We start from the raw sequence: 12,717 nt of genomic DNA on the forward strand, positions 1-12,717 counted from the left end.
GTGAAAACAACAGATTTTGTGACAAAACCAGAACCGTGAACAAATCACACTTGGAATTTAATTACAATGACGCACTACCTGTGTTTAAAAAATATATATAGGGGCACCTGCAGAATGTGTGCGGGGGAGAGGGGGTCACTCACCGGTTCGGTGTAGTTGAGGATGGGCGTGTCCCCGCTGTCGTGTTGACCAATGAAGGTGTTGTCCACTACCTCCGAGGTCCCCTCTAGAGCGGACAGTCCTCGCCAGTCCTCGCTCTCAGCTCCCGCCATCGGAGATTTCGGCGATTCTACGGAGAGCAATTCTCGTCTAAAATACGAAAAGTGCGCTAATCTCACGATGTCATATTCTTTTATATTCAGATAATGACAGATATAGTCAAATAGTCCCGTTAATAATCAGTATGTTCATTTCACCTTATATATTGTTCAATCGTTTTGTTTTCTCAATAGTGAACTTTAGTAATTAAGGTCTTCCGTTTCCAACGGAAGACCTTGTACTGATTCTGTTGGAAATTCTTCATTATTATTTTTAAGGTCTTCCGTTTCCAACGGAAGACCTTGTACTGATTCTGTTGGAAATTCTTCATTATTATTTTTCTTCTTCTTTTTCTTCTAGACGTTTCTTTAAACTGTAATATCTCGCTTGTTTGTCATTAGATTTTATTCAAATTTTCAGGGTTTATTTTAAATGACAACAGCTTACTATAGCAAAAAATATGGTGGAATCGCTACTTCCGGTTTTGAGTTATTCCCGTTTGAATATTTTTTTAGTGGGTCTCGTGTACCTGCAAAGGCTCCGAGTAGATCCGTAGCAAGTAGTTTTAACTTACAAATCTTTAATGTAGACATCTTGAACGTTGTCCTCCTAGTTTTACATGTTTGATTAACACACGTATACTGCTTAAAAAATTACATCGAAATTTATGTTTCAAAAAATGTTAAATTTTGCTTATATCTTTGCTCAATAACTTTTTAGTTGTAAATTTTTTCTAGACACATATAGAATAAAAGTTGTGCAGAATATAAAGAGCTTTCATTTGATACCATAAAAAAGGGGCTAGCCCCTAAAATGAGGGGTCTAGATCCCTTAAAAGTCTTTGCTTCATAACTCTAAAACGGTAAATTTTTCGATATGGGCGTCGCTGCAAAAAATATTGTTTGTGACTTTATTGATCTCATAAAACTGTTTTTGTGTTCGGGTATTGCATAATATTCGGGTAAAAAGTAATACGTGTTTACCAGTACTCGCGGCAATTTGGCCAAGTTAACGAAACTCTCCCTCGTCCGCGGCCGAGAAAATCGGTCACCAAGGTCGCGGCTGTTCTACCTAGCGGTCAGCGCTTATCTAATACACGAGAGTTGCGTCTCTCACAAATGAGTTTATTTAGTCGCGAACTCAAAAATTGTTGTAGTTTTGATTACACATAAAAGTTTATGGACTAAACGATTGGGTTTCATTTAAGAAATCGTTCAGTTAATTAATTAATAAAAGCAATGTCATTCTCAATCTAAAGCAATATCAGACATATATCAATTGTGGGTTTTAAGTTTAAAATAAAGAACTTCTATTTGATAGAACATGGTCATTATACTGCAAACTTTTCAAATCTTCCTGGGTTCTGAGATGTGCGTGTCTGTGCGTTGTACCTTTACGTAATCTATCCTTCGTCCACGGCCGAGGAGATCAGCCACGGCTGCACTACTAGCGGTAAGCGGTTATCTAATACACAGGATTCGCACACCGCGACGTACACTTAGATGAAGATGAACGTGTTTGAGTTTATATAGCCGTAAATACAAGAACTGTTTTAATTTAATGTTATAAAAGTTTGTCCATCTTGTATTTATTTAATTAAACATTTGAGTGTAACTGAATATTAATGAAAGATATTACTCCAAATCGGAAACATAGTCAAACATAAATTAATGGTTGGTTTGTATATCTAAAAAAGTTTAACCCCCCCCCCCCCCCCAAATATTAAATGATGATCATCCCTCGCACATGGCCGATGAGATCCAGGGCGAGTGGACAAGTGATCAGCGGTCGGCTCGTGTTCTTCTACATGTACCTTATCACGCGTTCATGTTTCATATTTTGCACAGACAGAACTATATTTTATTATGTTTTCAACTATTATATAGATTTAAGACGAAAATAAATAAATTTATTTTACTTGTACAGTTGATTAAGCATTGATTTAATTATACGATAGCGTACAAGGTAGTTTAAAAATCAAATCATATTATAATCAAAGTTCCATGTTACATGTTTGCGGTAGCTGCTAGCACGATAAAAGAATGTCCTGAATTGTCCTGAATTGAGGCATTTGATGATTATTTAAAAGAATATTCACATGAGTTTTAAACAACTTAAGATTAATATATTCTATCAGTCACATATTAATCACTCTGTAGTTTTTCTACATGGTTGTTCGTTTCAGTGTGGAAGCGAACTTAGTGCTGTGTCCCCCCTCCTCCCGCCCCTCGGACAAGTGCTCGCGCTGGATTTTTTTAAATTGGCGAAAAGATATCCAGATCTGTCGAAAATCATTTTTGGTGACTTCTTCTCATGTGTAACATTTTCTCCTCAGCGTGTTTAATTTTCCCACCCGTGTGTTTATTCGGTCAGTCTGTGTTAGTTCAATCGCCACGTGCGACCGAAGATCTTGTGTCGCTTCAGCGCACACAACTCAGAACATATTTAATTGAGTAACAGTTGGAAGGGTGCTTTTTATAAAGTTAACAATAAGACTATTATTCGAAGTCAATCATCTTCACAATAAAGATGTGAAATCGTAACCTAAGAATGTGGCTAATAAATTAACATGTTGAACACGCTAAACTTTTATAGTTATGAACATAATAATTAATGATATATTATAATTAAAAGTTTGAAGACAGAGACAATTTTTTTCTTGGGAAATACGACTACATTATGCAATGCAGTCGATCGCCATAGAAATCATCAAAGTACTGCAACTGTCGACGGATTTCTTATTTCTTTGGAAGACCATGATAATTCACATGACTTGCAGACTATAATATAGCGACATATCTGCCTCCCAAAAATATATGCGCTTCTCAAAGTTACACTTAAGTGAGATAGATGTGCGTTATTGGGAATTTTATTTATTGCTAATTGTATGGAAATTGATTAAAAAAACAACTTTTAATTGAAGTTGTGTATTATGAGGTTGTAATGCAACTTAATTTACTTACAAGGTTAGCTACAGCCAGTTGAATATAGGTGGCTTTTATGTGAACAATGAATACCCAATATATTAAAATACAAGATAAATAGTTTCCAGAACTATAATACTAATATGCTTGTGTATATGAAGGTTGCACCCTCATTTGTATGGCTGTAGGTGAGGAGGTATAGGTGTATTGATGTACATACAATGTATGACTGCACATACTTATTCCGGACCATGGCTACAGACGATACCAATGATAGTCTTTTAATACATCAATGCACAGTTTGATCTAGAAACTGACCAGTTTCATAACTTCTTCGAATTTCTCTAACACGGACTGTCTAATTCCTTCCCAGAATTCCAATTTACGCAAGCGCAATTGAAGTTAATTTAATTAGTCAACCCACTGACATAAAAATAAGGATTTTGCATATTATTACATCGTCGAGAGAAGTAATATTCATTTCCGTAAATAAGGTTATTTAATTCACATTACATAGCGGTGTCTCTATGAAACAGCACCATCTGGTGTAAAATTTAGATGCTCGCCTTTGCATAAATTCTCCCGCTCATCTTTTTTTTTTTAGCTGATTATATATTATTTTGAATGCCCAAATCTACTCGTATCATTTATTTAAATAATATCAGACGACACACATTTCCCTGTAGAAAATCTCAAAGATGCCATCAATTTTGACTAATTACTAAATTTTGTCAGCACGTAACAATTTTAAACTTGCTAATAGTCTTCAAAAATTTAAATAAACAAGTTATCTTAGAGAAAAGGTTACGTGTTTTGTAGGCGGATTAGGTTTTTTAAAAAAAACTTCAATTCCTGACATGAATCATGAGTACATACTGTTTATAACAATGCTTGCTACCCTTTGAAAATTTAACTCGCCATTAAACATCTCACTTTTTATAGAATTTTTGAAACGATTACACAGACTAATAGTTTTCCTAAAACATTTTCTTCCTGTCTTGTTCAAAACACATTTTACATACAGGCTTTCAATCACAACACGTTTTTATAACAAAAGCAGAACTGAAAGTTTAGTCATTATAATCGTTTGACACCATATTACATATATTTTTAACCCGCAGCAACAACGGAAGACCTACTCGTGGCTTTGCCACGAGCTTTGCTCTAGTTCTTCTTCTTTTTCTTCTAGACGTTTCTTTAAACTGTAATATCTCGCTTGTTTGTCATTAGATTTTATTCAAATTTTCAGGGTTTATTGTAAATGACAATAGCTTACTATAGCAAAAAATATGGTGAAATCGCTACTTCCGGTTTTGAGTTATTCCCCTTTGAATATTTTTTTAGTGGGTCTCGTGTACCTGCAAAGGCTCCGAGTAGATCCGTAGCAAGTAGTTTTAATTTACAAATCTTTAATGTAGACATCTTGAACGTTGTCCTCCTAGTTTTACATGTTTGATTAACACACGTATACTGCTTAAAAAATTACATCGAAATTTATGTTTCAAAAAATGTTAAATTTTGCTTATATCTTTGCTCAATAACTTTTTAGTTGTAAATTTTTTCTAGACACATATAGAATAAAAGTTGTGCAGAATATCAAGAGCTTTCATTTGATACCATAACAAAGGGGCTAGCCCCTAAAATGAGGGGTCTAGATCCCTTAAAAGTCTTTGCTTCATAACTCTAAAACGGTAAATTTTTCGATATGGGCATCGCTGCAAAAAATGTTGTTTGTGACTTTATTGATCTCATAAAACTGTTTTTGTGTTCGGGTAGTGCATAATATTCGGGTAAAAAGTAATACGTGTTGACCAGTACTCGCGGCATTTGGCCAAGTTAACGAAACTCTCCCTCGCCCGCGGCCGAGAAAATCGGTCACCATGGTCGCGGCTGGGTTACCTAGCGGTCAGCGGTTATCTAATACACGAGAGTTGCGTCTCTCACAAATGAGTTTATTTAGTCGCGAACTCAAAAATTGTTGTAGTTTTGATTACACATAAAAGTTTATGGACTAAACGATTGGGTGTCAATGAAGAAATCGTTCAGTTAATTAATAAAAGCAATGTCATTCTCAATCTAAAGCAATATCAGACATAGATCAATTGTGGGTTTTAAGTTTAAAATAAAGAACGTCTATTTGATAGAACATGGTCGTTATACGGCAAACTTTTCAAATCTTCCTGGGTTCTGAGATGTGCGTGTCTGTGCGTTGTACCTTTACGTAATCTATCCTTCGTCCACGGCCGATCAGCCACGGCTGCACTACTAGCGGTAAGCGGTTATCTAATACACAGGATTCGCACACCGCGACGCACACTTAGATGAAGATAAACGTGTTTGAGTTTATATAGCCGTAAATACAAGAACTGTTTTAATTTTATATTATCAAAGTTTGTCCATCTTGTATTTATTTAATTAAACATTTGAGTGTAACTGAATATTAATGAAAGATATTACTCCAAATCGGAAACATAGTCAGACATAAATTAATGGTTAGTTTGTATATCTAAAAAAATTTAACACCCCCCCCCCCCAAATATTAAATGATGATTATCCCTCGCACATGGCCGAGGAGATCCAGCGCGAGTGGACAAGTGATCTGCGGTCGGCTCGTGTTCTTCTATATGTACCTTATCACGCGTTCATGTTTCATATTTTGCACAGACAGAAGTATATTTTATTATGTTTTCAACTATTATATAGATTTAAGACGAAAATAAATAAATTTATTTTACTTGTACAGTTGATTAAGCATTGCTTTAATTATACGATAGCGTACAAGGTAGTTTAAAAATCAAATCAAATTATAATCAAAGTTCCATGTTACATGTACATGTTTGCGGTAGGTGCTAGCACGATAAAAGAATGTCCTGAATTGTCCTGAATTGAGGCATTTGATGATTATTTAAAAGAATATTCACATGAGTTTTAAACAACTTAAGATTAATAGATTATATCAGTCACATATTAATCACTCTGTAGTTTTTCTACATGGTTGTTCGTTTCAGTGTGGAAGCGAACTCAGTGCTGTGTCCCCCCTCCTCCCGCCCCTCTGACAAGTGCTCGCGCTGGATTTTTTTAAATTGGCGAAAAGATATCCAGATCTGTCGAAAATCATTTTTGGTGACTTCTTCTCATGTGTAACATTTTCTCCTCAACGTGTTTAACTTTCCCACCCGTGTGTTTATTCGGTCAGTCTGTGTTAATTCAATCGCCACGTGCGACCGAAGATCTTGTGTCGCTTCAGCGCACACAACTCAGAACATATGTAATTGAGTAACAACTGGAAGGGTGCTTTTATAAACAATAAGACTATTATTCTAAGTCAATCATCTTCACATTAAAAATGTGAAATCGTAACCTAAGAATGTGGCTAATAAATTAACCTGTTGATCACGCTAAACTTTTATAGTTATGAACATAATAATTCATGATATATTATAATTAAAAGTTTGAAGACAAAGACAATTTTTTTTCTTGGGAAATACGACTACATTATGCAATGCAGTCGTTCGCCATAGAAATCATCAAAGTACTGCAACTGTTGACGGATTTCTTATTTCTTTGAAAGACCATGATAATTCACTTGACTTGCAGGCTATAATATAGCGATATATCTGCCTCCCAAAAATATATGCGCTTCTCAAAGTTACACTTAAGTGAGATAGATGTGCGTAATTGGGAATTTTATTTATTGCTAATTGTATGGAAATTGATTAAAAAAAAACAACTTTAATTGAAGTTGTGTATTATGAGGTTGTAATGCAACTTAATTTACTTACAAGGTTAGCTACAGCCAGTGGAATATAGGTGGCTTTTACGTGAACAATGAATACCCAATATATTAAATACAAGATAAATAGTTTCCAGAATTATAATACTAATATGCTTGTGTATATGAAGGTTGCACCCTCATTTGTATGGCTGTAGGTGAGGAGGTATAGGTGTATCGATGTACATACAATGTATGACTGCACATACGGATTCCGGACCATGGCTACAGACGATACCAATGATAGTCTTTTAATACACCAATGCACAGCTTGATCTAGAAACTGACCAGTTTCATAACTTCTTCGAATTTCTCTAACACGGACTGTCTAATTCCTTCCCAGAATTCCAATTTACGCAAGCGCAATTGAAGATGTTTTTTTTAATTTAATTAGTCAACCCACTGACATAAAAATAAGGATTTTGCATATTATTACATCGTCGAGAGAAGTAAAATTCACTTCTGTATATAAGGTTATTAAATTCACATTACATAGCGGTGTCTCTATGAAACAGCATCATCTGGTGTAAAAGTTAGATGCTCGCCTTTGCATAAATTCTCCCGCTCATCTTTTTTATTAGCTGATTATATATTATTTTGAATGTCCAAATCTACTCGTATCATTAAATAATATCAGACGACACACATTTCCCTGAAGAAAATCTCAAAGATGCCATCAATTTTGACTAATTACTAAATTTTGTCAGCACGTAACAATTTTAAACTTGCAAATAGTCTTCAAAAATTTAGAAAGATTTAAATAAACAAGTTTTCTTAGAGAAAAGGTTACGTGTTTTGTAGGCGGGTTAGGTTTTTAAAAAAAACTGCAATTCCTGACATGAATCTTGAGTACATACTGTTTATAACAATGCTTGCTACCCTTTTAAAATTTAACTCGCCATTAAACATCTCACATTTTATAGAATTTTTGAAACGATTACACAGACTGTGTTCGACAAATAGTTTTCCTAAAACATTTTCTTCCTGTCTTGTTCAAAACACATTTTATATACAGGCTTTCAATCACAACACGTTTTTATAGCAAAAGCAGAACTGAAAGTTTAGTCATTATAATCGTTTGACACCATATTACATATATTTTTAACCCGCAGCAACAACGGAAGACCTACTCGTGGCTTTGCCACGAGCTTTGCTCTAGTTAATAACCTATAATAGTGGCGATAATAAAAAAGGCGGCGGTGTTTACCAATGCGTTAATTAATCAAGATACTTTGTCTTCCTTTCTGTCGCATACCCCCTCCAACCGGATATATGTTTCAGACCAATTGTTATGAATATTCTTTATTTTTCCTACATGTAGCTATTGAAATGCCATATGACACAAAGCCATGATCAACCGACCGTAATTTATGTTCAAAGCGACATCGGTTCGAATCGAGATAGCAGCATCTCAATAATTGACTTCTATATATGGACGTTACCAACCAGACCGTCAGTAACAAACCTGAATTTTATTTGACGTCAGGCAAAAAACCCATAAAAGATTTAGACAGCAGGCACGTGACGTGAGAGTTGGGGGGCTGGGGGGCATCCCCTTCCACTTTTGTTTTGCTAAAGTACCCGGGCCGAAAACTGTCCGATATTTTTTTCATACAGTAAAGTATTATGTGTATATCTAATACATATTTGTGTGGACTACGGTTCTCATAGGCGTTGGGCCAGAAACCAAAAGGTCGCTGATTCGGACCCCGCTGTGGTCGAACACTTAATAAGGGCCTTGTGTGCCAGCTGGCATAAAGAGGAAAGGTTAGGTGAGGTGTGGTCACTCGATGCTGTGTGTTACGTCCTTAGACAAAACACTTCATCTCAGTCCACCCAGCCGAAATGGGTTAACGTTATAGACGTATGGACTGGTGTCCCATCCAAGGGGAGACAATGTCTCTGATGCACTTGTCTTTGAGTATAACAATATTATTTTCTTTCGTTCTAAATTTATATGCATGACAATTATTGTAATATTTAGGGAGAAGAACTTGTAAGTTGTTAAAAAACTTGTTTTTGATCTTTTTGAGCAATCAATAAATTATGTTTAAAACAAAAACAATGCGTTTACAACGGATATTAGCACCGGCTTATGAGTTTCGGCTCGGAGAAGGAGGGGACATTTTAACAGTCCTTTTATGATGACCCCTACCAACTGGGGACCCACACACGGATCTAAACTGCTGATTTGACACAACACCCCAAAAATGATTGAATACATTTTTATCGGCGTTTATATGTTTTTTCTGCGATGGTGCCGTTTTGTATATCAAGAGTGCATGGATCAGTTTGGCAGATTGCATTGGCGCAATGCATCAAGAAAGACGGTTAGAATGCATTGCGTTGAAAGACAGCATAAGTAAGTGAGGACGGACAAGGGCTGGCAAGACCTATCCGTCTATAAAAGCAATACAGATCTATCTTTAAACCAAGTTAGCTCAAACAAATGATTCCATGAGAAAGGATGTTGGATTTTATTTGATAACTGGCATTTCTTAGGTGTACAAACGTACAATCTGTAAACTTAATAGGTGCTTCCCATCAGAAGCAGCAGTTTCCAATTAATTTAAGAAAATGATTATGTACCCCATTACTATAAATTAACAGCATTGAATTAATAAATAAAAATAATAAAAGAAATCTTATTAATTAATATAGAAGATAAGGAGAGATGTATACCGTATATGTAAAGGGGAACAACTCTTGAATTGTAATCTCTTGAGGAATGGCGAAATGAATATAGAGGGGGGGGGGGGGGGGGGGGGGGGGGGCTGCACATAAACTTACGTTTACGTTGTCGTACAAAGGTGCGTGACTGGTGAGCAACTTTTTTACTGTCTTAATTAGGCTCGCAAGTGCCAGTTTTCTAACAATATTTGAATAGATATATACTCTCTATTGAATCACGACATTTTAATTAGTTAATTTAGAAAAAATGACTCATAAACACTGTCGTGTATCCGCGCCGGTAGTGACATGTTTGGATAACGTGAAAATGGCGTATCCATTGCAAAAACAATGAGTGTTGTGTCCTTTTTTCTATCGACAACGGGGTAAATATTAATTAAAATATCGTAATAGTCATTCATATTTTTCTGAAGGTTTTGCCGTTGAAAAGAGTGTGCGTTATTTTCGTTCATCGTTAATAAAAACGACTTATTTGTAGAAAAATCAATCGTTAACGTGTCATGTTAATGCTAAAACCAAGAACTATTTCTAGATTACGCAGATAATATAACACATACTAAAAATCTGAAGCGGCCAAAATTAATTTAAAACATTACATTAACCAAATAAAATCAAACCGATGTCTTTTTAATACATTAATATGTATAAAAATAGCAATAACTTCATGCACCTGCTAAAGAAGTAGTACGGTTTGGATAAATAAATTATTCCGGTTTGGATGCTAAATTATAAATTGTGCAAATGGTACGGTTTGAATAATTTAAAGTTATAGCATGTTTGATATTTTATACATAAAGAGAGCACTTTGCATTTTATCGGTGTGCAACTGAAGATACATCTTTTTAAAAAATAGTGGGTCATTCAAATTACACAGCATGCAAAAGATGTATTTTAAGTCAGGTGAAAAGAATTTAATATACAGACGATGAATTTTTCTTTCCTGTCCGACATTTTTATAAACGTTATGAAACCAAAATACTTCCACATGTTCGAAGGGAACTAAAACTGGAAGACTAAGTTTATTTCTTTAGACAAGCATGTTTTTTTTCCTCTGATAAAATGGTATATTTAGTGCATAATTGATCAGAAATCGATTATTTAACGAATAAGGAATCATTCTTTGATCGAATATCATGAGTTGATTATTTTGATCGGGGCGTGGTCAAACCCAATAAAGCTCGAAACGAAATTACACCTCACAATATTGAAAGAATGATTCCTTATTACTTATATTAATTTAATTCACAGCAATTGTACTTTTAAATATTCTAATAAGCAAACGTCATTTGAATTTATTGGACTGAATATGAACAAATTGATACTTAGTGTTATCAAATGAAAAAAACATTGAAAAATGTAAATATAGTTATATCAAGGTTTTTTTTTTAGTAACATTTCAAAAGAATACTTTCTTTAATTTTAAATTATAAAGAAAATATGAGTTGAAACATGAGGAACACAATAAAATGTAAAAAAAAAAAGAAGTTTTTCACCTTTAACCTGAAAAGCAATACATCATATAAACACCTTAACAGACAACTATCTACTACTTTTATGGCAAGCGACTATATGATGTATTTTTTAGTTATTCTGAAATGATATTTATAATCGTGAAGTAAGTTGAACGGAGAACGTGCTTGGTAATAATATTATGAAAGTGAGCCTCGTTTACATTCAATACCAAGCCTGTGCATCGCTAGACAAAGAAAGTTCTACAATTATTTCACTCCCAGTGATTATACTGATATAAAACAAAGTACCATAGATGTCTGCCAAGTCATATATTTACTCTGTTGTTAGAAATAGTTGGTCCAAGAAATTCAAGTGATGACGAGTCCTAAGTAAACATCGCCATTTTATATGTACATATATTCAATCATAATTCTCACCAGAAAATCAAAATCAAAACAATAAATATGTATCTATGTATATCAAGAGGTTTTGGTGACTCATGCGGGAAATGAAGGTGGCGTTACTGCAGAAAAAGTACAAAACCCGCGTTAGTATTTAACATGAAAGTATAATGATAAAAATTTCATAGTTAAAAATATGCCAAAGCGCAGTTGTTAGGCTGTTGCAAAACTAAAAAGTTGTTTGGGAACGTTTAAATTTTTAATTTAAAAAAATAGACAAGTATGATGTTTGATAAGTTAAATACTCTGTATCAAAAGATAATTTTTTTTTCATTTTCATGAAACCCATATCAGGATACCATTAATTAAAAATATCCACGTTAGCACGGTTTGTTCTGTGCAGTGTATCGATATATTATATCGTTTCAATTTTAAAAGAGAAAAAAAAATATTTGTATCATTAGATGATTTTACAGACTTTAAAATTTTTAAAGTTGGTATAATTCTGTATTTGACTGATCTCTTTTGATTTTTTGACGTTTTCACGTTTAAAGCCGATAACGACATAGAAGCATAACAATTGAAACTGTCGTAAACACATGTTTTTTTGTGTCGGTAAAGATTTTGGTAAGGCTGAATGTTTCGAAATTAATATCGATGGAATGATTAGGCCTATACATTAGACTTAACATATCTGTAAAGCAATCTGTATTCAATTTTTATAAGCCAATTGCAAGTTATTTGGAGCGTGTGTAAAATTGAAATTCAAATTACGGTATATTAAGTTTTGTTGGCTTAAATGCACAAGTCTTTAACGTGTATGTTTATTTTTTTAAACAATGTGACTTCATATGTCTATCACATGACGATATCCATTATATTGAAAGCATGCTTTTCAGTGAGGGCATGTATATCGCATAGTAGTGATGCTATATCCCCTTCGCAAGGGGATAATTAAAGGAACTGTTTACACTCACAAATTAATTACATCCAAACCGTATCAGATGCGTATCCAAACCGTTCCTATTTTGAAAAACAAGGTCATCCAAACCTGTTCCGTTGTTCACAATTAATCGACATGAACTGCTTATTTACATAATTTTAACCTAAACTTCGTAGAACTTTTAAGATTTTATACACTTTTGAATAGATCTGACGATCTTTTTCCTGTAAAAGTTGACAATGTAAGCCTTAAATAACACGAAAACTTATCAAGAAG

The 12,717-nt window shown here is 34.2% G+C and overlaps 1 protein-coding gene across 3 annotated transcripts in view; it reads right to left on the reverse strand.

The window, feature by feature from the left end:
* The window catches only part of LOC128183009 (four and a half LIM domains protein 2-like), a 36,829-nt gene extending 36,527 nt beyond the window's left edge, over positions 1-302 (reverse strand). For all 3 annotated transcript variants that reach the window (XM_052851793.1, XM_052851790.1, XM_052851792.1), the window contains exon 1: positions 144-302. In XM_052851793.1, coding sequence (XP_052707753.1) covers positions 144-272 — 129 coding nt within the window. In that variant the 5' untranslated portion in view covers positions 273-302. The remainder of the gene's footprint in view (positions 1-143) is intronic.
* Between the last annotated feature and the right edge of the window lie 12,415 nt (positions 303-12,717).

Source organism: Crassostrea angulata, chromosome 5 (genome assembly GCF_025612915.1).
Source record: "Crassostrea angulata isolate pt1a10 chromosome 5, ASM2561291v2, whole genome shotgun sequence".
NCBI lineage: Eukaryota > Metazoa > Mollusca > Bivalvia > Ostreida > Ostreidae > Magallana > Magallana angulata.